The following is a 27509-nucleotide window of genomic DNA, read 5'->3' on the forward strand; positions in this document are numbered from 1 at the left end:
TTCCGAAATTTTTCTCATATTTTTCAGCGTACAGACCAAGAAATATTTTCAAACAATCGGTAATTTCACTGAAAAATCAAGATTCTTAAATTCTTTCAGTTCATACTGATTAGTGAACTATATAATACTCCGCAAAACAAAAATACATATAACCCAAGTAATTTTTATTTCTCCCGCTTATAAAAAATCATGATTGCGCCTGAAATACCCAGAAACGTGTATGCAAATCCCCAACGCAAGAGGTTCGATAGTTGTTCCGCAAAAAAATGTTTAAAAATTCGAAAATAAGAACGCCTCCTCAAGACTGACCTTGCGAAGGACGCTACTAATAAAATGACCCGATTCGCGTTGATTCGCGCTTTCCGTTCTGAGTCACGGTAGGATGATCAGTCGACGTCCCGGCGTCCTTGAGAATTCCGATTCGGCTGTGAATCCTGTCCCCACCGCGGTATCGATTAGGTCAGCAGAGGGAACAGCAACGCGGTTGGTCCGTAGAGAGTTACGAGGAAATATCAGTGGTCGTGTGTCGAGTACATGGATCGTGTTCAACGATTTATTAATCGCGCGACGACAACTCGTTCTCATCTATCATCACAGACGGAAAAAGACTTAATTATAATATGTAGCGAAGGGTCGACGAGTTCCGTCCACGTGTTCGTCTCGCGTGCCTTTCTGTACAGTTCGATGAAGCTCCCAAAAGCGAGAAACGCAGTGCTCGCACACACCGAGAGACGCTCCGTTTCGCTTCCTGGTTTCGATCCAGACAGTTTTACGCTCTTGCCATTTCTCGTTTATAATGTTTCAACTTTGACCGGAACGTCGAGACGGATGCCGTGAAACAAGGGCGTCCATCGGGACACTCGCGCGACGATCAACGGAAAAGATTCTGCACGAGCACTCAACAACAATAAACCATGTGTGCAGAGGACAACAAATCGCTGGTTAACGTCGGTTAAACTATGCACGAGAATACGCAATTTCTAAAACCGCCGAGTCGTTCCACGCTCTTCTCTCTTTCTCTCTCTCACACTCTCTCACTCTCCATTGTACTGGACAAGTTCCATCGTATCCGCGCGCGAATAAACGGAATTCATTGAGATTCACTGAATGACCCCCGAAAGCGTTTGTGCTAGTAGCTCGATGATGAGATGAAACTGAAGCTCATTGACGTCAGAGCGGGGCAAGAATCGCAAGGAATCATTGTATCGCGAAATAACGAGATGCTAGAAGACCCGGTGGATCAGCGAACCGTGCGGAAAAATCCGTGTGCACAATACAAAAAAAGAGCACCGTTGATCATTCCTCCCTCTTAGATTTTTCTGTGAAAATCTGCTTTCAAACATTGCAAGCTGTACCAATGAATTTGCAATGCCAATCGAAAAGGAGTCGCTAGACTGCAGGCGCACAGTTAATGCAATTTTGACCGAATTGTGCATCCTGTTTGGAAGCTAATAAATTTTATAATCAATAGACTGTGCATCTGTATGCATTTATGGTAAATTTATATAATTCAAAGGAACGACAGCCCAATGGCAATATCATGAACATTTTTGATTTACGGTTATTGAAATTGTAAGGATGCGTCCAGTACAGTGAATTCTCAATATATGTCAACAAAAATTCCCTGAAGTTAATCATCCAGGCCTTAGAAATGACTGTATATACTATTTAAAAAATTGCTAAATATATGTACAGACTTGTATGATCTAAAAAATAGTAAACCGTAATGCTAATGCTCCGTAAACCAAAATAAATGTTTGACTATCTAGTTTCATCGTTGCGAAGAACATAAATTTGCATGAAGACCCACAGTCTACTATACTATCGATAAACTATTTCTTCGTAAGTTTGTACGTTACGTGTGCTTTTCTATTGGCAGAGATAGAAGCGTCCCGAGCCCTGAACAATGGCACATTACGGTGTTCGCACATCATGCTTGCTCGCACGGTTCGCATCTCCATGATCGTGTACGCGTGACAACATTTGGTGTGTATACAGAATTCAAAGACGTCCTTATTCCGAGGAATCACGAATTTCGCAGTTGCGTAATTAGCATCTTATCACAATAGATCAAAGTGATCGGAACCGCCTTGAAGCGTCGGTTGTGATTTTTTTTTTTTTTTGTTGTTGTTCGTAAGCCCTTCGAATAGAACACATTACAGTCTCTCCGATCGACAACGTTTTAAAAAAACTATCATCTAAAAGAAAAGCTAGAGCAACGGTGTCTTATTATCGTAACACTCTGTTCATAAGGAGTCCAATGGCTACTAACAGATCCTCGAATTACTTTCAAATCGGTTCTGTACGTTTTTCTTTTTGTTTTGCATTTTCTTTTTTCTTCTTTTTTGAGTGTGTATGCGTGTATCTGTTCTCTGCTTGGTCCCACGAAAATTGCGCGATCGCTCGAGAAAGTACACAAAGTGAGCCAATTACCGGTGATCTCTGCGCGAATGATCAGGATACCAATTGTCTACGATCATGTTACGAACTAGAGAGAAACGAATACAGTAATTGACCAATCAGAAATGCGGAAGATTCTAATACGCATTCAGTTGACTTTCATCGGAATAAGGCATGCCGCCGTTTTCGTTTTGTCTCACGGTAATTACAAAAAAGAACGACATCGTCTTAGTTAACTTGGAAGTCGATTGAGATTAATAACACGCTGAAACGTAGCTACCACAGGAAGGTCTCGCGGCATACTAAGCAGACCAAGGCGCCACTCAACAATACAATTAGTATTTAACATCGTTTACTTTTCATCTATTAGCTCAGGCAGATTAACACCAATTTATTTATACTTTGAAACAGAGAGAACGTTCTTTAAGAATATCTTGAAGGGCATCTTTTACCACTATCAATTGTGCCGGTACTTGCGAAAGTGCTGTGGAAAAAAGATCGATCAATATTCCTATAACATGGAAGAACTTTTTCCAAATAACTGTCTACCAAGCAATCAATAATTTCATTTTCATATTTATCCGCGGAAACTTTACGTGTGCGTGCGTTGCGAGATTTCCGAAACACTTCGCGCATAATGGAAAAATATATTCAAACGCAAAAGTCTAAATATCTCGTAAAAAAAAAAAGAAATATGTACGACTTACGCCACTTTTATAATCACCGGCACAATCGACGCAAAGTACAATTCGCTAATGTTTATTATGTATCGTTCAGTTGAAATAATCGACGCCCAGGCCTGAAAGAAGACTGCGTCCCGCGTACATCATCGCGACGCCTCTGAATAATATTCTCGAGTAGTGTCGTTGTTCGAAAGTTTACAAAAGAGCCCGCTATCTTGCGACATGATTCTATGTTATTAACAATTAGTTATACAGTTTCGCGAGTGGTAAACACGCTGGATCCAGCGATTTAATCCTAAGTATCATTCACATCTCGGAGTATCTGAAAATAGAGATATCTAAGCATTTGTTTTTTGTTTCCTTTCTTCTTCGTTTTATACACTAATCTGACCGGTAACTCTTTGAAATACCCCCTCTCTCTCTCTCTCTCCCTCTCCCCTCCCTCCCTCTTTCCAGCTCGTCGTCTAATATGAATTCTCCTGATAAAGGACTAAACGTCAGTACTATCGAGTTGCCTATCCCTTACATTTATGTATAAGTCGTATCAAAATCAAGGAAAAATAGGTTTCGCGATTGGACGATAACGAACGTGATAGTACGAGCGTGTCTCTTCCGGATGGTGAATGCTTCTCTCGTTCACGTATATTTTTACTGTTTCTTTTCTCTCTCTCTCTCTCTCTCTCTCTCTCTCTCTCTCTCTCTCCCATTTTTTTTTCATTTTCTCGTGGCCTATCTGTTCGTCTCGTTTATAATAGTTCTCGAGGAAGTGAACACTGCTGAAAACTTCTGTCAAGACCTCGGCACGGAAGCTTGACGGAAGCTTGGGCGCATCTCTTGTACCACATTTCTAGTAAAGCTTTTATATATGTTTGTATATATACAAATACAACAAAAGTAACTCTGTTGTCTGAGAGCCTCTATCGTACGATCACGGCGAACATTAACTGTCCCGGTTCGGGTGCTTGGCAAGGAATCGTCGAGGCCAGGGTAGAGGCCAGTCGTATTGTCGTGGCACCGTGCCGCCCACATTTTTCTCGAAATACTTGAACATACGAAACCACCAGAGCCGGGTCAAAAAGTTGTTTGGTTCGTATTGCTGGAAAAATCAGAATGCGCCCATTAGTACAGCTGTCCTGTTAGGTCGGTGCCAAGGATCTATACCATATTGCACGTATTAATACATGGTTGTAAAATTTAAGGATAATGTGGTTAGGGAGGTTTCACTGTTTTTTAGTTGGAGAATGCATGATACTGGAAAAATATGTGGTTCCGTAGCTGTATGTGTATTTATACGTGTGGTGCGAATGCTTATGAAAGTGGTCCAAGTCCTTAGCACCAACAAGATACCGTTTCAATCATTTCCATTAGAAACATTCAGTCATTCATTCAGTCATTTCCGTGACTCGATACGTTCACGTTCACTTACCTTGAGGTGAGGATTATTGGCTAACGTATGATAAATATACCATAAGCGTGTGGTTACGTAGTAAGCTATGAGGACGTCCACTGTATAGTGTCCGTGGGCCACCAAGACCATAATTACCCCAACGAGAACCGTGATGCCTGCTAGCCAATGGATTGGTTTACACCTTTTTGGCGAATCTGAAACAGGAAAACATCCTAAATACTCTCCGTCCACATCTCGCGGTTTTTAAATCGCAGATCTCACGTTCGTTACGTAAACTTTCAACAGGTTTGACAGTGAAACCTCGAGTAAAGTGATCGTATGAGTTCAGACCATCCAAACGAACTATCGATTAGCGTTTCATTGAACTAAATTGGGGACAGTGTCAAGGAACTTGGTATTTAACATTCGATTTGCGGGACTGGTCGAAATGGCGCGTTCGAATGTTTTTAATGTACGATTATTGAGATTGTACCAGATGCAGCCATGAGTCAGACATAGACAGATCATAGGCATACAATGTACATAAACCTCTTTGTTCTTCTAGGAAATTATGAACGATACAGAAGTTCTGCTAATCACTGCAGCATTCCTGTTATTTTTATAAAAGTAATGTGAAATAGTCACTTTTGGTGCTGCAAAAACCTAGTGTTAAGGATTTACGCGTAGTAATTGTCCGGAGTTCAGGTAACAATAGTTTTGTATATATATATAGAAGTACGTACACTCCTCGATAATCAGGTAACTAAGTACAAGCACGACCGTGTGACCGCTGTAAATGTAATCCCCGCAGTAAGTATGCTTGCCGTTTATAGACAAGCCGAAGCCAGAAATCAGCTGCAGAACCCTCTTCATAACGAGAAGCGGACTCGTGTTGTTCGCTTTGGGGCTGCAGAAATACGTCTTACTGGCTACCGGCAGTACTGTCACGAACATTGTGACGCTCCTCATCATGTACAACAATCCCATCAAGAGAAACACTCGCCTAACAACGATAAACCTGCAACAAACCGAAGCACAATTACTCAAACGATAATCATTCTTTTTCAATGGACCGGAAAAATAAACCAGGGATCTTTATGCAAAATAAATGTGATCAATTGAAGGAAACAAATAAAAATTTGTTTCTTCCTTTAATACCATTAACAAGAGCAGAGATACTCTTTGATTCTGTCAATGTTTCTACTGTTTGAAATTGCAGCTACCCATTTTTGTCATAAACCCATAAAATCTTGTGGGCATGTTACGTACCTATGTTTATGGAAAATAATAAAAACCATGGCTAAGTTGGACAGTATCATAATCAGAACTTCCGACACATTAAGGGCCCAATCCTGAGCAGCAACGTTGTCCAACACCACATCCGGTAGTGGTCCGTACGTGTTTCTGTCTGGGACCCTTTCGTGCACCATTGCAAGGGACGCTGTCGTTAATATAAAGTTCACTACCATAAATAAAAATGCTGCAACAGAAACCATGCAATTCGTTAAATCATCGTTCAATCTCTCCCACTGTGAAGCGAGAAATTGTTCGGTAACTAACTAAACAATTCTGCTGCTTGCACAGATTTCACAGTCCTATTAACTGAACTATCCGAGTACAGTTTGCCAAAAAAATATTAATGTTAGATCAGTGCAAAAATTGATGTCCGCTTTCGGGCTAAACTTTACTTGTCACCTAGCGGCTCCGCTCGTCAAACAAACATGGCGGCGCCCTTACCAGTCAAAAACGCTGAAAATCGCACATCTTTAAACACGCAGAACTTTTGAACCACTGAACTCCTAAAATCAAAACTTGGATTTTCGGAATTTTCTCGCCAAAATCTACAGGCTGGCATAAAAGAAAGTTAAAAATTTCTGGTTTCCTCAGGTAAAGTTTAACCCGAATTCGTATTAAAATACAAGTAATCGGACACGAGCTTCTCCACCGACCTAATATTTTCCGCATTGTTAAATTCGCCTTTGAATGCACTATCAAATCTTGGAAAAACGTACAGAATGTTCTACTAAAGTTTTGATTGAAGTCGATAGATGTCACTTCATGTTCTCCTATTAAATCCTCGAAGCACGTATCTAGCCGTACACATGATACGAATGCATTCTTTCCGGGAAGTACATCCAACATTACTGAATCATCGATTAGACCACGAAGTATCACGATAGACGATGCCCTTATGGCATAACTGATCGAAATGTAGCTACCAGGAAGCGAAGAGCTCGAAGAATAATGGAAACGGATGTACAACGCAGCGAGGAGATAACAACAAATTGTGGAATACGTTATGAAATAACCGAGTGAGTCAACGAAGAAAACGCGATAAGCAGAGGCGCATAAAACAGACTGTAAAGAACATCGATTATGTTACAAAGCGCAATTGCAACTTTGAAGCAAAAAGGTGCTGCATTATACATAGGATGTATACCTGATGTCAATTCGCAAAGACAAGAATGTTCTTCAGTAGACCAGGTTGCGTTTCTAAATATTTAGTGTACTGTCCAAATATTTCTAAATGTTAATAACCATGGAGAAAATGTATTTCTTTAAATATTTACTGTAAGAGACTTCTAAGATCATCAGAAACGCCTGTGCGTCTATTCGACATTGTGCGTTTCTCGCAGGTTCGTCGAAGAAGATTACAAAGCGACCAATTAAACCGGAGAACCAGTCTCCTCGTTCTAATGAATCGGTCGCATCCGATTCATCGCTGAAGAACGCATTGAACTGCATTGAATCAGGCGCTCTCTCGGTGCAGCGGAATACCAGACCACGCGATGACCTCGATCTCGATCGACACCCCGTCGTGCGAACGAATCGCGAGCAACTCTGCCCTAAAGAGTTCATTGCCGGCAAAATTGCAGGAAAAGTTCGCCACCTACCTTCTCACAACCTGTTTCGTAACACGCCGGCATAACTCCGAAGACAAACAAACCCGTTCTACATATTTTTCTGTACGCGACACGAATTATGTATGCGAACGGAGGTGGTCGAGCTTCTGGATGCTACAACAATACTAATTTGTTGATAAAACTCCGTTATCCCTGATCATTTTTCCGTGGAACATCTACCGGCACACTGGCGGCGCTTTGCCGATTAAAATGAGCCCCGACACGGTACAATTCGGTGCGCATTTGTTTCAGCGATTCGCGATAAATTGGAACCTCTCTTATCCGAACTAGATAGTGTGGATTTTATTGTACACGCGATGAGAGTTCAATTTGAAACAATCCCTATAAATCGACGGAGATTCGAACTGGTTATCAGCTGAACAGGGTCCGTTTTCCCTTTGAAGTGGGAAAATGTTCAGTTCGGATAGTAGAGGTTCCACTAAATGGTGGATTAAACGGGCAAATGCGAACGGAACTGCGTCGTGTGGGGTATCGTTTTAATCGGAAGAGAGTCGGCGACACGCCGGTGACGGTGCAATGTCAAAAATCATTAGAGATAAGAGAGTTTCGTCAATTTTTCGCTCGGAGCTAGCGGCGAGAGGTCGAGAAGAAGCGATTTCGGTCTGGATTTTCTCGCGCGTCTTGAGAGATTGCTGCGGGAGGTTAACGAGGGGTTCATCGGGGAGGCGTGGCGATGCTCACCAAGGAAGGTTTTCCACTTTTCCTTGGGGAACCTGGGCTCCTCTCGCAGAGGCGCCGGTATGTCCAACTTGACGATGCCGTTCCCGGAGCCGTTCGGTAACCCGGGATGCCGTCCGAGGCCGTCTATCTTCTCGTCCTCGTCGACATAATAATCCGAGCTGGATGCCACCCCGGACCACTTGTCCTTCCCCTTGGCCGGTGCACCGGGTAACAATGGCTGCCGTTGGTAAACGTCGCTGGACTGTGCCATTCCGTTGCTACTTCCATCAACTGCCGCCTCGACGTCTCTCTCGTGACCCTCGCCGGCGCCCAATGGTCGATCGAAGCTTCCGTAATCGTTATGCAGACTTGTGACCTTGGGGTCCACTATCATCCTGCGAACAAAAGCCGATCGGCCACGTGAGACACAACAGGTAGCGAGATCCGCCCGGCGCCGATCGAACAAAGAACACACGATTTTCCAAGGAAATCGAACGGCCCCGCGATCCTCCGGGTTCCGGAGGATCCGAGATCGCGAATTCCATGGAAAAATATTGATCAAAGGAGACCTAATGCACACGGACCTTCTTCTTTCTCTCGAGGAATCGGAGCAAAGTACGTTGCAGAGAGAGAAGCACGCTTTTTGTCTGTCGATCATTTGGAGACTCGAGTAAGTTTCTCCGTTTCTTTGTCTTTTTCTTTCTTTCTTTTTCTTTTTTTCTTTTTCCGGTAGTAATAATCGATACCGGTCAGAAACCGATCAGAATGATCGATCGTTTCGGATCAATGCGAGTTTCGGCTGGGTGCCATCGGAAGTATCCAATCGGTTTGGCGAAGTCGTTTCTACGAGGACAATGATCAGACTGCATACTTTGCACAAACAATATATAAACGATCTGTCGATTTAATTTTATATTTTTCTAGAGGTCTATCGTAGGGAACATGTTTCTAATCGTTATCTTTTAGTTGTTCCAAGCAGTCGCAGTCTAATCACGATAAAATACATGCGTCTAAATTGTTACTGATGAGATGAATGTATTGTTTAGACGACCATGGCATTGCAAAGTGTTCAAAAAAATTTTTAGGGACTAGCCATTGCCATTTAGCACAGTCTTTTGGAAAATTGCTTACACTTTTCTCCGAACTATAGCTCAAAGCTGGAACTAGCACTGAAAGTCTGTGACTATAGTGACATATAGAAGCGACTATAGTCTGCTTCTCAAGAAAGAATACAGTATAAGTAAACAAAGAAACAGTAATTTATATGATTAATTTATGCTATGTACAAACAACAAAATTATATTTATTCTAATTATTCGGTAATTGTTTCGACGAAATTTCTTTCTTTTTAAAAGGATCTTGGACAACCATAATCTCCTCATTTTCACGGAGCCCGACAGGCGACGTTAATTCTGCATCGTCATTTTGATTCTTCGCAATGCGCAGCCGGAGGATTTGACGTAAGTACGATGAAAACATTACGGAATTATTAATGAGCATGCAAAGAGTATCTATTTATAAGAATTGTGAACGAACTATATTTCATTATCGCATGCTGGAACACAACTTCCAATTGCGTTATCGAATCTCACCTTGTGCTCTCATATCAACAAATTATTTCCAATAAAACTAAAATCATTTTCAGTGCATTCAAAATTTGGTTCGCTCGAAATGAAAATATTGCAGAAGTCGACTGGTTTTTTTATAGTACATCAATTTAATCCTACACTACAGTAAAGTCTTGATCTGAGCCCGATCCTCGGGTCCGTGATCGGACATAGATCGTGTAGAGCTACTACAGTGTTGACTCGATATATGTCCAAAACAGGGGTCTAGCCACGGACATATATCGGCCAGGAGATTCTTGGCTCCTCGCTGGGTATGCCCCCCAGTGATAGGCGAACTGACTAAGATCGTGTAGACTAAGATCGTGTAGGTCCGTTCGGCTTAGATCAAGACTTGACTGTACTTTGTGCAATAAGACTTTGTTTATTCCGTTTATGTAAAAAGAGAGAAATTTGTTTTCATGGGAATTAATGGGTCCCGACAAAATGGCGGAGACTGTGAAACAAAATAATACAATTCCGTTAAAACCACACGAACCTTTCCACTCGCCGGATAAAAATCACAAATAAATTGTTAAACACTCTAAACGCTGCAAGTTTGGACGAAACAATTTAATCCTGTTTGCACAACATAATTGATACAATCGTAAATTTCTACGGACGTTCACAGCCTACTTCTCAACCGGTCCAATTTTATTAATACCATTTCCCCGGAGCAGATAAGTGTAACATTTCGTTTCTAAATTAAACATTATCTCTAACAAGCCAAGTACTCTAACGGAGTCAATTGAACACAGTGCTTCTGCGGTATTTACCTCCGCTATCTGAAACATTTCTGCGCGTGTCAATATTTTCAATCGATACGCCCGATGGAAGAAATGAGTTTTCCGGAAAAATCTGAATTCGATAGATATATATATATATATATATATATATATATATATATATATATATATATCTAATCTCTCCGGGACGATGTCAGCTTAGGTTTTTATCGTTCCACGAAACATGCAGCCCGCATGCAGCCGGCTCGTTGCACGCTCAACAGTGCATCTCGCTGTTACAACGTTCCGCTTTTCAGTTATCATCGCAACAGCCAGCGAAAGGTTATCGTGTTAAGGATACTTGTCGACCGTTCTCAGGAACAGGCTTCCACGAGATCGCGGAAGGGGCGAGGCAAAAGTTATCTGGATGAAGGAAAATGTCCGCGAATAGCAAACGAGGACGGATCGCGAACGGAGGAAACGGATACTGCAATGTCGCCGACACGCAAAAGCAATGGAATAAACGAGAAACGAACTATAAAAATGTTCCCGATTAAGTTCCCCCTCCTTATTCATTTTATCGCGCCATTTAAACTCGTAGGACTGCTAACAGTGAAGATAAACAGAAAAGCGAATGCTGATTGCCCAAAGAAGTGATAATTAAATAATTATTTTTACTAAAAAGATAATGAACAGAGTGGGTACTTGATGCATTTATAATGAAACTGGGTAGCTCAAATGTGAAATAGAACAATTTTAATAAAATTTCTCTATATATGTCGCGAAGGCCTGGACGATAAACGTCGCGGAATTATCCCCACTACCACGTGCTATACCCAGTGAGGGTCCCCGAAGCTCGAGAAGCCTCGGACGCCGAGGAGTGTAAACATAACACGACTCGGACATGTCTCCTGGACGATACATGTCGCTGGCGAGACCCGTGTTGTGGACAAATATCGAGAATTCACCGTATTATTTTCAATCACCAAGAAATAAAGGTCGACATCGGTGCAATTAATGCAAATTATCGCGTGTAGATCCTAATAATAAATATCGTGAACCGGTCACCGCAAAAGCATAGTGAGCGAAACCCAAGAGAAGCGTCCAAGAATGAGTCGCAGAAAAGGTTTCCCCGGTTAATCGAATTTCCCGTGGCGCTCTATGGCGCGTTTCACGGAAGCCTAACTCCGTCTTGGCGATTTTTTTCTCAACGCGATAAACTTGTCCGAGACGCCTTGATTCGCAAACTTTGCGACAAGGGGTTCTTTCCACCCTATACAATAGACTCCTTTTTGTGCGGACCCTTTCTTTGCCCTCTGTTTTTCATACACTCATTTCTTAAATCTCACTGTTTATATCATTAATGTTAATTTTGTACTCGGAAATGCTCATTATATTGTCTCAATCCTAGTTTTTAAATCACCTATGTAATGTAATGTTAGCATGCACAGCCATGTGCATGCTGCTAAAAATCCCATGTGGGGTTCTATAGCTTAATAAAAAAACTTGTCCGAAAAATGTTCGGAGCAGCCAACCAGGATGCCTGACCAGTTCGGGTTTAATTAACTCGAGCCGCGTTCGTTCGCAACGATTAACTCGAATCGTGGTTAATTGCTGATTTATCTTAACACGCCCGTGCGAGCATAACTTCGTTCCCCTTGCGTACAGAGGCGGTGAAAAATTATACGTGGGTGGACAGCCGTCTTCCACGTAGGCGGATCCCATTGCATTTTGCACGCGCGATAAATTCCGCGCAGATAATCCGCGACCGACGATAAGTCCGTTTATGCGAATCAGAAGAGGGGAGATCGCTATCGGCCGTGTAGGTACGCCAGGTACGCGTTTACTATAGTGCAGTCCCGGCTCGGCTATCGCCCGTGCGGGCAGAGAATTTGCTCCCACGGGCGTAATCGACTCGGCGGGCAACAAGCCACGCCCCCTTTCGATGGTTCAGCCTATGAGAATATTTCTCCCGCTGACGTCACATTGCCCTCAGCTCTGCCCGCCACAAGGCTTCAGCTATAGTGAGTTTAAAATTGAATCTTTTAGCCGCAAGCTTCGTGATTTTTTTTCTCAGATCCTACTGCGGCTATCGACTTCAAATTTTTTGAGCATCTGGTGTCATGCTAGGGGTGTATTTTAGCCAAAGGAAATTTTGGGATACCGAACAATTATACAACCCCACCAGTGAGTTGAATAAAAACAATTCCGCTACCCCACCGACCTAAATGATTTTACCGACCCGACTGTGGGTCGATTTTCGAAAAATCCTACGGCCAAAACGCCCATCATTTCTGCTACTAAAAGCACGACAAATTTCAACTCGAACGGTCTAACAGTTTTCGAGAAAAGGGTACCTCGAGTTGCCCCGTTTACCGTGCACCGCAAAAATGGTGGACATTGCTGCATTGCCAAAAAGAAATTATAAAAATTTGTGTTATAGTGCCGCCATTGGCATGCAGGACATTTACCAAAAAAGATTTTCTAATTTTGGCGGCCGGGGCGTTTTCGACGGTGTTCAATTTCGCGCGGCAACTTGAACTCGATAATCCGTTTTAAAAAGGGGTCGCGTATCGAGCCGCATCAAGTATAATTTTAGAAGCACTTCAGCCACAATAGCCGCGCGTCGTCCTTAGATTAGGCGTCCGTCATAACGCGAAAAGCTCGGAAAGCGGGCCGGCCGGCCGGCCGGCCGTTCGCATAAACGGATCAACGGGACTCTATTTATTTACGGGAGGGTACAGATCGACTGTTCGCGTGCAGTTTGATAACCGCGATCGTACGAATTCGCGACAACGGCGGGAAAAGAGGCTTAACCCTAATTCCGCTCGTATCGTTATCATGCAAGAACTGCCCGCGGAAGCCTCTCATCGGCAGACAATAAATTCTTTGTTGACCAGCGAACTGCGTTCGCCCGGTTTAATTATAAACTTTGCGTCATCGTGTTATTCACGTACTGGCGAATCGGTCGTTCGCTACCGTGCCGACAATTAGCATGCAGTCTCATAATTGATGGCGCCCACGCTAAATCAGAACAATTGAATTATTGTCGTCAACGAACGATAGAGTTTCAAGCTTAGGGCTTAGGTTACAAACTAAAATGCCAAATCATCGTAAGTAAAACACGGGATTTGCGCGATTGTTCACGTACGATCAAAATATACCAAAAATGTTGTATTTCCTTGAAAAAGCTGATTCCCAAGGTCATTTCAAACAACTTTTTCCTTTACAAAAATGTCCTCCGCGGCTTCGTTAACGAGTTATTAACGAAAAACGCGGACCAATCGGAGCACGGCTACAGCAGACGGATTCCGGCTCGGCGACGCCTCCCGCTCAGCGTAGCGTTGGCATTGGCCGAGCCGGACTCCGCCCACTGTTAACCGCGCTCCGATTGGTCCGCGTTTTTCGTTAATAACTCGCTAACAAAGCCGCGGAGAAGATTTTTGCAAAGGAAAAAGTTGTTTCAAACGATCTTGGGAATCACCTCTTTCAAAGTACAACATTTTTGGGACACCTTGCATAAGAGATTCGCACGTATTACGACGCACTGGTAAATGTTTGTTCAACGTGGCGGAAAAATCTTTTCAAGCTAACGCTGCGGGCTATTATTTTTGCTATTAAATTGTTGTTACCTCTGAAAAATTGCCGGTGAAGGATGCTTGCAGAGTATTCGAATTTGCAGAGCAGAGATTCGCGAAAATGTTCCGCGTTACGTGGAAGGACGAGCCATTATCTGTTTACGCAATAGCTTTTAAAGAACTGCTTACTCAATGTACACCATGTCCGCGAGCTGTTTGTGTTCGTTTCCTCCAAATAACACGAGTTACGACAATGCCGGATGAGGAAGACCACGGTCAAACGTCCGCTTGACAAAAGGTGAGTAATGTTCTCAAAAACCACAGTTTAAAATGTTTCTTCTGTGGACAACAAACGAATGATGAATTTATCGGTTTTTAGAAAAGTTTACTGCCGTTGCTCTCATCGATTGGTGGTTCAGCAACAGGTTAAAACAGCGTGGGTCCTAAATTAACTCGAGATGCGTTTTTATTTACTCGACGGCAGGGAGATATATTTACACTATTTATATCACTATTTATAAGTCGGATATAGCGATAATTATTAGCAGACTGCGGATCTTTAAAATAATCAGTTTGTGCCTCAATTGCAAGATATGACTAAATAGAAACGCACACCGTTCGTTAATAATTTTAATATATTAACACTCTCACAGTCTTTTAATTTTTCCACTGTTTCAAATCACACCTACTCAACTTGACCTTGCGACGACCGCTGTGCCTTGCAACCGACGCAAACAATTTTTATTTCGCAAAAAGATCCGTAATCGTTGCTATACACTCGGAAAACTGAAAATTTGCATTAACATCGACGGTATACTCGTGCAACATTCCCTCCCCATAGGCTTCCAGTTATAGTCATCGTGATATGAAATTGATAGTGGGCGGGACTTGGCCGGAGAGAAAAAACATCCTATCGATCGGTGCACACAGTGGACCATTAACCGATTGTAATTTTTAGTTTGACAGAGTGACAGATGCTGACAATTATAAAAATGAATCGGCGATTGATCCAGCCGATCGCTGTCGATCAACGTTGCCGGAGGTCGATCAATTTGTCGCAGCGATTGTAATAGCAGGCTTCCAAGAGATTTTAGCGAAGGCGAGATCGAATGGTAAGTTCTATAAAATATTTATTCGAGCGATTCCCACTTAATATCCGCGGAACGATGCACTCAACACCGGCACCGAAATAAACAGGTTATAGGAAATCGATGGAATTGCGCGTCCCGCAAATCGAAGGACGGCGTGACGCCACGCTAACCGCTCTCATGCTGTTTCCGAGCGATTTTTCGAAAGCGCGGAACACGATCCGTCGCGATCGATTTTTAATTAGTAAACGCGCGCGCGCCGGTGAAAGTCGCCAGCGAAAAGTTCGGTCGCGTTGTTGCATGCAACGTGCGCTTCTCTGTTCGCATAACGCCGGGGGATTACAAAATAGAGAAAATGTAAAACACTGTTCGAGAATTAGGGGAAAGCCTCCAAGCGCATACCGATGGCTAAATCATATTTCTACGTCAATTAAATTGCCTGTATTTTCAATTAAAGATTTCGTAAAGAGACATTTTTATTTTTTTTTTTTTACTTTTATTTTTGTTTATACCATACTACTTTTTTTATTTACAGTGAGGTTTCCTAACTCGCCGAAGCCATTAGATTGCAACATCATTTATTTGAATACCACCTGCACGTTAATTGACAGGTATCGCAGAAGGAAAATGGCAAAAGTGGACACACATGGCCGCCATTAGAGACCATTAATTTAGTGCTGGGAACTTTGCAGTGCGACTGCACTTATCGGACCCGGGAAATGTACATGCACCGGTTACACAACGGGAGGGATGCTAATTACATGCAATCAATTCGGCGAGTGTCTTTTTTGTAACGCGTAGGAGAAACCCGTCGAAGCGTCCTGTATTTTTACCGAAACCGACAGACAAATTAATGATTTTTTCTGTCGTAACAGCAGTTTTCACGTCCTTTTTGTCATTGTTTTCTAGTGAACGCGAATAAATAGAAGATCAATAGGGACCCCATTACTGTGGGGGTACCAATTACTGTCCCTATACTAATTATAATTAAACCTTCTTTTTAAAGCATAATAAATACTAAAAAAGAGATGTGTATATTAACTGATTTTAATGAGAAAAATTTAACATCTCAAGTTTAATTAATATGGGCTCAGCAATTGGTACCCCCACAGTAATTTGCGTCCCTTACCCTATTTTTCTGTCGTAACAGCAGTTTTTGTCATTGTTTTCTCGTGAACACAAATAAATAAAAGAATAATAGAGTAAGGGACACCATTACTGTGGAGATACCAATTACTGTGCACATATTAATTACAATTAAAGCTTATTTTTGTAGCATAATAAATACTAAAAAAGAGATATATATACATTAACCGATTTTAATGAAAAAAATTTAACATCTCCTTTTTAACAATCATTGTGCTTCGAAAATAAGTTTAACTATGGCCACAGCAATTGGTATCCCCACAGTAATTTTGCTTCCCCCGCCCGAGTAGCTGTCACGCCGTTCAATTCGTTCTCACACGAGAAACGAACCAGATTAAAAATCATTAGATCAATTGCACGGTACAACGACAACGCGTCGGTGAAAGGAGCAAGCGTGTTACGAACTATGTCGAAAATAAACATGATGCCAGAGCGTCACACGTGTCCGGCCACTGTGTTCGCTGTGCCCGTGCTTCAACATGGACTACACACGAATTGTTTGATAGCTGCCATCAACGAGCAACAATAACGGTTATCTAAACGATCATCAGAATCGTCTCCGTTACGTCAAACGGCAAGTTACGTTTACGTCTCGACGGCGGCCGGTTATTTATTATCCCCCCGGCTGATAATTATCGTCGAGACACGATCGATGAAAGGCGTCACGTGAAATCGCCGGGAAACAACCCTCGAACAGGATCGATACTCTACAACGCAGATACTGCTGAAACGGTGGTTGATTTCGACGATAATTCAATTACAACACGGTTGCAAAACGGTCACACATATTCGCGGCCATACAGGCTTCTTTGAAGGGGCAATGATCGAGATCGGCAGAAAAATCGTTTCCGGTTGCACTCAAGGTTACTGCCCTCAACAGAATTTATTTATGTTACAACAATTGTTTCTCCGATTCAAGCGAGAATCTAATTATGGAATAATTTCAAAATGGTCCCGGATGTTAGCGCGATTTTTGTCCGAGCTCCTTGGAGGGGGAAAAGAATTGTTAGAAAAATCGTTTCCGGTTGCCCTTAAGGTTACTGCCCTCAATAGAATTTATTTATGTTACAACAATTGTTTCTCCGATTCAAGCGAGAATTTAATTATGGAATCATTTCAAAATGGTCCCGGATGTTAGAGCGATTTTTATCCGAGTTCCCTCGAGGGGGAAAAGAATTATTAGAAAAATCGTTTCCGGTTGCCCTCGAGGTTACTGCCCTCCACCGAATTTATTAATATTACTGCAACGGTTTCACTGATTAAAGCGAGAATTTGACCACGGAAAAATTGCAAAATGGTCCCGGATACTAGCGCGAATTTTATCCGAGCTTCTTGGAGGGGGAAAATTATTATTTGAAAAATCGTTTCCGGTTGCCCTCAAGGTTACTGCCCTCAACAGAATTTATTTATGTTACAACAATTGTTTCTCCGATTGAAGCGAGAATCTAATTATGGAATAATTTCAAAACGGTCCCGGATGTTAGAGCGATTTTTACCCAAGCTCCTTGGAAGGGGAAAAGAATTATTAGAAAAATCGTTTCCGGTTGCCCTCAAGGTTACTGCCCCCAACTAAATTTATTAATATTACTGCAACGGTTTCACTGATTAAAGCGAGAATTTGACCACGGAAAAATTGCAAAATGGTCCCGGATACTAGCGCGATTTTTATCCGAGCTCCTTGGAGGGGGAAAAGAATGATTAAAAAAATCGTTTCCGGTTGCCCTCAAGGTTACTGCCCTCAACCGAATTTATTAATATTACAACTGTTTCACCGATTCACGCGAGAATTGAATTATGGAATGATTGCAAAATGGTCCCGCATGTCAGCGCGAATTTTGTCCGAGCTCCTGCGCGAGAGAAATAAATGGAGATTTTTGAAATCAAAAATTGTTTTGCTCTGAAGTATGCAGCATTCAAGTTCGCGACTCCCGGCGTGGAATTGCGAAGAGGCACGAAGAACCGCGTCCGCCTCGCATTCCCTCGGCACGGTGTACACGTCATACATGTCGTGACGATTCACGGTAAAGCCGCGAAAACGCTGCACTCGTTACAGAAGCAGTGTTTACGTCACAAATAATCGGACCCGGCTCGTGACTCACTTCCTCTTTCCCCGTATAACTGATTCACTGCTCCACCTACAACGATTGACGCACTACGCAGATACCTCGGATCGGCGAATCCTTGATTTGCGAAAGCCTCGACTGTTTTTCCTCGAAACGTTCCCGCAGTTCTCGAAGCTTGCCCAGGCCCGACTCGCACGAACGTGTTTGGAACAGTTTTCGCGAGCCGTGAAAACAATCTCGGAAGAGTCAACAGACACTCTTCCGATCGGGGCAAACGTGCGCAACGTGATCCCAGTGAAGATACTACTTAATAGACTGCGGATTTCCATAAATAAAAATTGTCCGTAGTAATCGCAAAGACACCTTTTCTTAACAATTTGAAACTAGTATTTTAAACGCTTCCACTATTTTGCATTTTTGTCAGAAATGGGATCCGCCGTCTACTAATTAAAACACACTGTAGATTTTGGAGAAAACGTGCACAAAGTGATCCAAGCGAAGACACCAATTAAAATGCTAGAGCAATCGACACTTACTAACGAGTTAAGCATTGTAGATGCTTGACGATGCTCAGAACGGATTCGAAGACTTCCGAAGACTCGAAGATCTTCTCTTCGACTACCACAGTGAATTTTCATTTGACCTTCGACGATTCCTAATCGGAGGGGACTGCTCTTTCAGATACCTGTGCTCGTGTGCCGTCGGTTCCAGATATCTTGGCAGCGTATAAATAAATATCAAAAAGTAGCGTGACACGGACCGTCTATTATCGCGACACTAATCACGATCACGTGACGAACTGTCCACGTTCAGAAAACAAATATCGATAATCTCTAGCTCGCCGTGTCGGATTTGACCGGGTCTGCGCGATAAAACAAGCCCGAGATTCTCCGAACCGAAATAAAAGAAACCTGAGCTTGGAACTCTTTTGCGAAACTGTCACCCAATTATTAACATTCTGCGTAAATTATTCTCAATTTTTCTTGATGCAAGTTGCAAAATCGATTCGCGATGATCCTAGCATTGTTAAAGTATTTGTTAGCGCAGACAGCCATGATTCACCGAGTTAACGCTCTATATGCCGGGGTCATTCGTGACCCATCGAGGTGGGGAAAAACTCGAGGGGCATTTATTTCGAAATAAGAAAATCGCTATCCCCTCTTCTTTATCCGAAATACGACGAAAGTCGGTCCCGAGCCGCCGTCTTATATCGAAAGAAAACTGGAAATATCGGCGTGGGTCAGAAATGACTCCGGCATAGGCGTAGGACTCGCTGGGGTCTGAGAATTAATATTCACACTTCGTGCCCCCTATCAAGAACAACTTTTTCAGTACGGTAATTTAACAATCTTTTGTTTCTCCTCCATTGTCGAGCCGACGTCTTATATCGAAAGAAAACTGGAAATATCGGCGTGGGTCAGAAATGACTCCGGCATAGGCGTAGGACTCGCTGGGGTCTGAGCATTAATATTCACACGTCGTGCCCCCTATCAAGAACAACTTTTTCAGTACGGTAATTTAACAATCTTTCGTTTCTCCTCCATTGTCGAGCCGACGTCTTATATCGAAAGAAAACTGGACATATCGGCGTGGGTCAGAAATGACTCCGGCATAGGCGTAGGACTCGCTGGGGTCCGAGAATTAATATTCACACTTCGTGCCCTCTATCAAGAACAAGTTTTTCGGTACGGTAATTTAACAATCTATTGTTTCTCCTCCATTGTCGAGCCGACGTCTTATATCGAAAGAAAACTGGACATATCGGCGTGGGTCAGAAATGACTCCGGCATAGGCGTAGGACTCGCTGGAGTCCGAGGATTAATATTCACACTTCGTGCCCCCTATCAAGAACAACTTTTTCAGTACGGTAATTTAACAATCTTTTGTTTCTCCCCCATTGTTGAGCCGTATCGATTCGTTTTCGCACTGTTCCACGGTGGAACATTGTGCTCGAGATATTGTTTCCCGGCGAATGGGAAGCCCGCCGAGGTCACGACCAATTATTACGTATTACCAGAACAAACAAATCGATGCTAATAATTTCCAACGCGGAGAATTGTATTAACTACTCGGGCAAACAGCCGGCGATTAGGCTAAAGTCGGAATTACACTCGCTCGCAGACTTTCAACGGCCTCGTTCGAGGTACAATTGCGAAGTTGCTAACATTTTACTCGAGACAATTCCGAGTTTCACATTGTTCATCAGGAATTTATTATTTGTAGTTTCGTTCGTTTGGAACACCGACGACAGAAATAAAATTTATTTTTGGAATGAATTTTTTAAAGAATTTGTCCGTGAGAGCAAAATTGTGTAAATTTCTGCAGTTTCATAATAAATAAAACGCCGCTGGCATCAGCCAGTGTGCGATATTGAATTACGATATTCATTTTCGTACCATAGTAATTGAGTGTCTCGCATTGTGCATGTCCTTCGGAGGCTTTATTGCAGAAATGAATTGAGAAATACCTTTTTTCAGACACCGAGGCTCCCCGAGGCAACAAATGAAATTCCATAGCGCCGAAACGGTTGTGCGAAGTGAAATTTATTTATTTATTAATTAGCGTCGATTCAATCCCTATGCTGCCCGTCAACAAACCGCCTTTTTGATTCGAGGCTTCTTGTCCCGGTGTAAATATCAATGTTCAACACCGGTGCACAAATTCCTTTCAACTCCGCGGCACCATTGTTCCCGCTGACTCAACATGCTCGATTATGCGTACACAATTTTATTTTCGGCCGAACGCGATACAGTCGGTGAAATACGATTTCCGGTCGAGCACAACGCGAACGGCTCGCAATCATGCCCGATACTGAGGCACTTCGTTAAACGGGCGACCAGTTAATTTGTTGCAAGGAGCAATTTGTTACTCGTTCGGAAAATGTCTCCGTCAACTGGAATCGGCACACGTCACCCGATAACTCGCAGCACGCCCGCATCGTTTGTCGCCTCGCTATGATATACTTGTTTCCCTCCTTTTCTACTCTTTTTCTTTTTCTTTCTTTTCTTTTTTCTTTTTTTCAAACGTGGAAAACGTCCGCGGAGAGCGGCGCGAACGCGCGGCCGTAAACAGAAAATAATTGCTCGCTTACGTAAGCCTAAGCAAACGTTTCCCGCGAAAGGGTCTAGGAGAGAGGAAAAAAAAGGGGAACCAACGCGTTAAACCATTGTTCCACGGTGAAATTAAAAAGAAAGGCAAACACTCTGAAACGCTTATTTGAACACCGTTAGGTTCGCTTAGATACTGCTTATTTCAGTTAGATACCACTCGTTTCGTTTGTCTAGTTACCGCTCGTTAAACGTCACCGTAGGACAAAAGAGAAATCAATTGTTGACTGGAGTCGTTCAGGTTCAGAGGTCGAGTTTGATCGCGGCACTTGTTTATTTTTAATTGTTGCCTCATGGAACGTTTACTGGCCTGTTCCTGACACTTTTCCGTACAAAATGATACGCAACACGATACCATTCGGATCACGCTAGCCCGTGCAATGCACGATTTAGTAAAACCTCTATTATCCGAACCAACTGCCCACTGTTTCACACGAAAAATTTGATCCGAAATGATTCGTTCTCGTACAGAACGCGATTCGCCTGGAAAATCGATGAAGACGCTCTCTAGCAGTGTAGCTAATTCCACCCGACTAGTTCGGATAGTAGAGGTTCCACAATACCGTGGATTACGCAGGCAAATTTCAACCCAAGTGTATCGTGTTTGGTGTCCTTTTACTCGGAAAAGAGTCGCGAATATGCCAGTGCGAGTTTCATACAGAAATCATGAGGCATAGAAGAGTTATAGATCATTTTCCACGAGCAGTGCCAGCGGAGAGAGATCAAAGAAGAACGTCTGTACGCGATACGAGAGATATTTCAGTCTGGTTTTCGACAGTGAAGAAATATCGAGGCGTCACTGCGTGTTCGCGAGAATGATTAATGCCGCACGGATGCTCTGTTTGTCGCGGAGTCCAGCAAAGCGAGAAACACGAGCTGAGAAAGTCTGTTCTCCGGCGGAATCTTCTACTTACGCGTCCAGGAAAATAACAGTTTGCACCGGCTTCATGTTCGCGCTGAACGTAAATACTACGGGCCACGGAGCTCTCGGTAAGTAGGCAGGGGAACAGGAGGAAGACGGAAAAGGAGGCCGAAGCGACGACGACGAAGAAGAAGAAGAAGAAGAAGAAGAAGAAGAAGAGGGAGCAAGAGAGCGAGAGACTGTGCTACGGTATGTGACCGGTAAAGAGCGGCGCGACCATATTACTGAAAACAGCACTATAGTCGTCCTACATGCGCATCGATATGCACTTCGTTGGCTCCGTGCGAGCAGGCCCCGAAGACCGAGCGATCCCGATCGAAAAATCTGACCCCAAAATATTATCGAACTGGGCCAGAACGAACGGAAACGGGCCCAGTCGGTTGTCTCGAAAAGATTTGCCGATTTCTGGGAGATCCGGAGGGAGATTGAACGACAAAGGAACTTGGTTCCCGAGCTTCGTGGTCGCGACTGTTCGATCACGTTTGCGACCCGTGGTCCGTCTCGCGTTGTTGGCGCCTTGACGAGTGGTATCAACGATGTCTATACTCGCGTAACGACACGATCGATCTCCGATGCAATCCAGATTCCGACGCTGCCATACGGTGTTTAGGCGAGCAATCCGGATCGGATCTGTGTGTGTGTGTGTGTGTGTGCGTGCGTACACAAGGTCTCGTGAAAGGCAACGCGACGTCGAAAAACTGGCGGCACCGAAGGTTCCCGGCACGATTTACGGCCGCGATTCTCAAAATACTCGACGCGTCGGGAATATTTCTGAAAGGTAGCATACTCGAGGCTGTCGGACATCCCGAGATCGAATGACCGTAACGGTGCGGTCATTATACTCGTTGGATTCGTCTCTTCGTGCTCTACACGAGTACCGAAGAAGTACCGTGGTGTCCGGATATATGGCCACGAGCTATCCCACGGCAATCGTCGGAAGCTTCCGGATATAGGGGTCCCTATAAAAAGAAAACACCGACGACCTTGAAATCTCGTTAACAAATTGCCGAACAATTTACCCTCGTGAAAAAGGTTACCCACACTATTGCGCGCGCCTATCCCCGAGATGGCATAACTTTCGAATTTTCGTTCATGCAACGGCGAACGGGGCGGACGGTCGGGTGATTCAATTTCCCGTTGTTTCGCGCGCGTGAAACCGAACGAATTTTACGCGAGGCCATCGCCGCGACTTTGATTCACATACTGAGGCGAGCGCGGCAAGGACGCCAAAAATACACTACGAAATCGCGTTGCAACGTACGCGGGACGCTCGGCGTCGAATCGAATAGCCCGCGCTTCTATCCGAGTCGGGGCGGCTCGGTGCACGTGCACTCGACGGACCACGAGGGCGCGCGCACTCGGAACACACGTACAGGTGGTTCGGACTAGGTCGGAGGTTTGCGCCTTCGTCGCCCTTCGACAGAGCCGACCGCAAACGATCGATCTCGTTCCTCAGAACCAGCCGATAATGAATTTCCGTTCCTTGCCTTCGAAAGTGATAACGCGCTTCGCTTCGGATCAACTTTGTCCGCTCACCTGACTGTATCCACCAAGCAAAAACGCAACGTGCAAATCGCACCGTTCGAACCCGACGCGAATTTTCGAGGGATTTATGCAAAATAAATGCAGTCACGTCTGTATTTCGAAATAAAAAATTCTGCGACCCTCCCCCACCACTGACCTGTAAGTCGAACGACGGGGATCTTTCCCTATAATATATCCCTAGGACCAATGGCGGATATCTGGCTACCTCTGCACCTCAGCTCTCCTTTTTTTTCAACATGGTGATAATCGCATTACGGATTCTTCGCCCTGCCTGAGACGGGGATATGTGGGACTCCCCCCGAAGGTGTATACCCACTAACTCCACCACGGTGACACAGCTCTCCTTTCTTTTTTTTTCCGTGAGGAAAATGCTTTTCGCATACCCAGGCTCCCTGGGGGAAGCCGGCGTTATGTGGGACTACCCCTGGGCAAATCCCCAAAAGGCTACCCACTAAAAAACCCACGCCCACCCAAGCTAAAGGGGAGGTGCCTGGATCACGCGAGTACTCAACAGGACACTCCCAGTTATCATCACACCCCGAGGGAGGGGTTAACCTCCCCCATTGCCTACGCTACAAGCCCCCTTTTACGCTTTCTTCCCATAAGTTTCTTCACAACACGAAGCACAAAATTATTAGTACCACCTCAATTTTGTTCAACCTATTTTCCCGATATAACTGAGTTGGGCACACTCTGCGTTCCCCTCCCGTAGGCTTATGTAATTTCTTGTAATTTCAAACATTTTCTAATTGGCTATTTATATGTTTTGATTGTTGTGAGTTTGGTATTTTTCCAAAAATTTTCCACGCCTATAGCCCCTGTTGCCCCCTTCCTAAATCCGCCACTGAACTGGTATTTCACGCGTCGCCGCTAGAACCACTGTGCCCGTGCGATTTTCGAACGGTCAGATTCGAGACTCACTTGAATGAATCGGGAATTATGGTTGCGAGAGGCCCCCCCGGGACAACGCGTGAGCCACCGAGCTGGCTGTCCGCAAGGAAACTACGCGAAAGGTTCGACGTATTCGCTGGAAACGAGAAACCGGATGGTAGGAGCGTTGTATGTATAGAGATGGACAGGAGCATGCAGCTTGCATTAGGTTTTATGACTGTCAAGGCCATTTGCTTTCCATAAGAATGGCGGCGTAAGCGTCTTAACGTTGCGGCTCAATTAACCGGAGAAGCACAAGCATTCAGCGATCGTCGGAACAACGAGCCCCGCCTTCTTGTGCGAACGGTTAGCGAAATACCAGCTCCATTCTCTTTTGTCATGGTCGCATGAAATGCAAGAGATTTACCGTTTGGTAAACATTTCGGTCCGATATCTTACGAGCGGTTCAACTAATTTCGCGACGGTCAACGACCAATCGAATAAACGACGACGGGAGACCAGTGTCGCCAGATCGAGACTCGTTCCCCCACTCTAATTTCCCCTTCTACCGAGCTATTCCCCCCGCCGGCCGGTCACGTGACGCGTTTCGTCTCTGTCGTGCATACTCCGACGCTGGCAGAGAGGGGGTAACTTTTTCCCCTCGATTCGTGCCCCCTCCCCTCATCTGGCGACACTGCGGGAGACCATCGAATTCTTTACCACCTGTAAACAAATGAAGTATCGTCGTTTACGTTCGTCGAAGTATATCGCATAAACTAATTATTACACTTTGACCATCGTAAAATTAGCGGCTTGTAAATATCGGTTCTGGAATGATCAGAGCGCGTCAAGATTCACGATTCAGTGAACTCTGATACCTGAATAGATTAGACGATGAGTAATGCGTTCTCGCGTTCATTTTCAACATATGTTACGTGAAAAACAATGTATAATACAAACCTTGGAAATACGGCGCAGATATGCGCCGGATGTTATTCAAAAGTATTCTAGCTTGGCGAATTAATAAGAACGGATAATGTCACGTTTGAAGAGAAGAAAAGGAGCCGCCTAATTGTTCCAACCATGCAGCAACGATCCTCTATGTCGAACAATTACGCTGTACAGCGATTTTCGCGCGAGAGGACGGAAATAGATTCGAACTGCGTATCCGAGACATAACCGCGTGTCTCGTGCAACACATTTACAAGAGAAATGCGGACCGTCTGGATTCCATTCGGCCATCATTGTAGCACGGTTGTTTACAATCTGGCTGCGACGAGCTCGAACGGCACCATGCCAATAGAGAATCATTATAGCGTAAGGAAAAATCGTGAGAGAGGTAGGAGCAACAGTATCGATACTCTCTAGATCAAATATCCACCATACCTTGTTATAGCACTGGGCAATTCGACCTTGACAGGCAATCTTAACTTGTGCATTTTACTTTGCTACGTACACGCACTACTTGTATGTATATCGTTCTAGTCTCTCCACTACTCTCGGTACGTGCTAGAGAAGCGTGCGATTTACGGCAAACGGACTCGTAATAGAGAACATAACCAATAAATGGCAGAGGGACAACCCGAGAACTCGAGGACCCATTCGAGACCAATGGCCCGTCCACGAGTGTGCAACAGGAAGGCGAGAGATTAACGAAACAAAAAAAAAACACATTTAACAAACAACACATAAACTAACCAACAATACTTCAAAGGGGGAAGAGTTTTTTTTCTAGTGAATGAGTTTTACATGGACACTTGGATGGCTAACGACTTCTTTATGGCTCGCAATCTTTCAGGGATGTAGGCTAGAGTTACGACGACGCGAACTCATATCGCGTTTTCACACAATCATCGTTTCTCGGCCCCGGACGAACGGTTCAGCGTTCGTTCATGTCGCACTTTCGCTGTCCGCACTCACAACACCCACGATTCACTTGTACTTCGATCGTGTGCAATTCCGAAACGTTGACACTTTTAAACAACAAAATAACAAAAAAAAAGAAGAAAAAAAGATGGCGTCAGCCGGACAGCCACGAACGAGAAGACCGAGAGGAACGGGTCGAGAAACCCGAAGCGTTCTGAAACATCGTCAAGCTTTGCTCTCGCGGTGTCCATCCGATTCTTCGAGCGCCATGAACGTGGTGGCAATCGATTCAAGTTCGACGAAGTCGAATCAGCTTCGTTTACCGACCGTCGGTACACGCGCTACCTTACCGACCGGGAAAATGGCGGTAAATTCGAGTCGATTTTCCCGAGAGAATTCATGGAAACAAATAAATCCTTGAACTAGTCACTTATTCTATAGACGCTAGGTCTCTCGTTAACGGCACTGAGGACATTTCGTGACAAATGCGTCGAACAATTCGTGAAACGAAGATCTACAAGATGAAGTTCAACAGATGTACTGATAATCGAATTATTGAGTAACTGTGTGTTTGGAATTATGCGATGAACCATTGAGAGATAATAACATGACGCGATTACGACTGCACGGTGAGTATCGGCAAACAAGCTTAACGGGCAAGTGCTAAAGACATAAGCAGCTTGGTGAGAATGTTGCCAGCTTACCTAAGCAACGCTTTCCTCCAGCAGTATTCCGTTTCGATAACAAGCAGCTGTAATTTCATCATATACGCGAACGTGGATCAGAGGCATGTAAGATCGTCAGATGCGTCGTTTGGTGTTCTCGCTCGAGCACACCGATACAAGCTCGAATCTCTTCAGCTTTCTTCAGGCTTTTACGTATGTTTCCACAATTCGGGGCGCGACTCGTGGACGACCTAGTTCACGGTGTTATCGATCAAT

The 27509-nt window shown here is 44.0% G+C and overlaps 1 protein-coding gene across 10 annotated transcripts; it reads right to left on the reverse strand.

Moving 5' to 3' along the window:
• Nucleotides 1-2130: 2130 nt before the first annotated feature.
• On the reverse strand, nucleotides 2131-27425 carry LOC143360902 (phosphatidylcholine:ceramide cholinephosphotransferase 2). 10 transcript variants are annotated; one of them, XM_076800082.1, is made up of 7 exons: nucleotides 26452-26720; nucleotides 8639-8897; nucleotides 8076-8449; nucleotides 5740-5950; nucleotides 5214-5488; nucleotides 4510-4685; nucleotides 2131-4179 (listed from the first exon to the last, which is right to left on the reverse strand). In XM_076800082.1, the coding sequence occupies exons 2-7, from the start codon at nucleotides 8710-8712 to the stop codon at nucleotides 4024-4026; spliced, it is 1266 nt and encodes a 421-aa protein (XP_076656197.1). In that variant the 5' UTR covers nucleotides 8713-8897; nucleotides 26452-26720; the 3' UTR covers nucleotides 2131-4023. The 10 variants fall into 10 exon arrangements, with proteins under 10 accessions (XP_076656197.1, XP_076656198.1, XP_076656199.1 ...); XM_076800083.1 differs by lacking the exon at nucleotides 26452-26720 and adding an exon at nucleotides 26089-26350; XM_076800084.1 differs by lacking the exons at nucleotides 8639-8897; nucleotides 26452-26720 and adding an exon at nucleotides 27273-27425.
• Nucleotides 27426-27509: the final 84 nt, after the last annotated feature.

The sequence above is a fragment of the Halictus rubicundus genome, chromosome 14 (genome assembly GCF_050948215.1).
Source record: "Halictus rubicundus isolate RS-2024b chromosome 14, iyHalRubi1_principal, whole genome shotgun sequence".
Taxonomy (NCBI): Eukaryota; Metazoa; Arthropoda; class Insecta; order Hymenoptera; family Halictidae; genus Halictus; species Halictus rubicundus.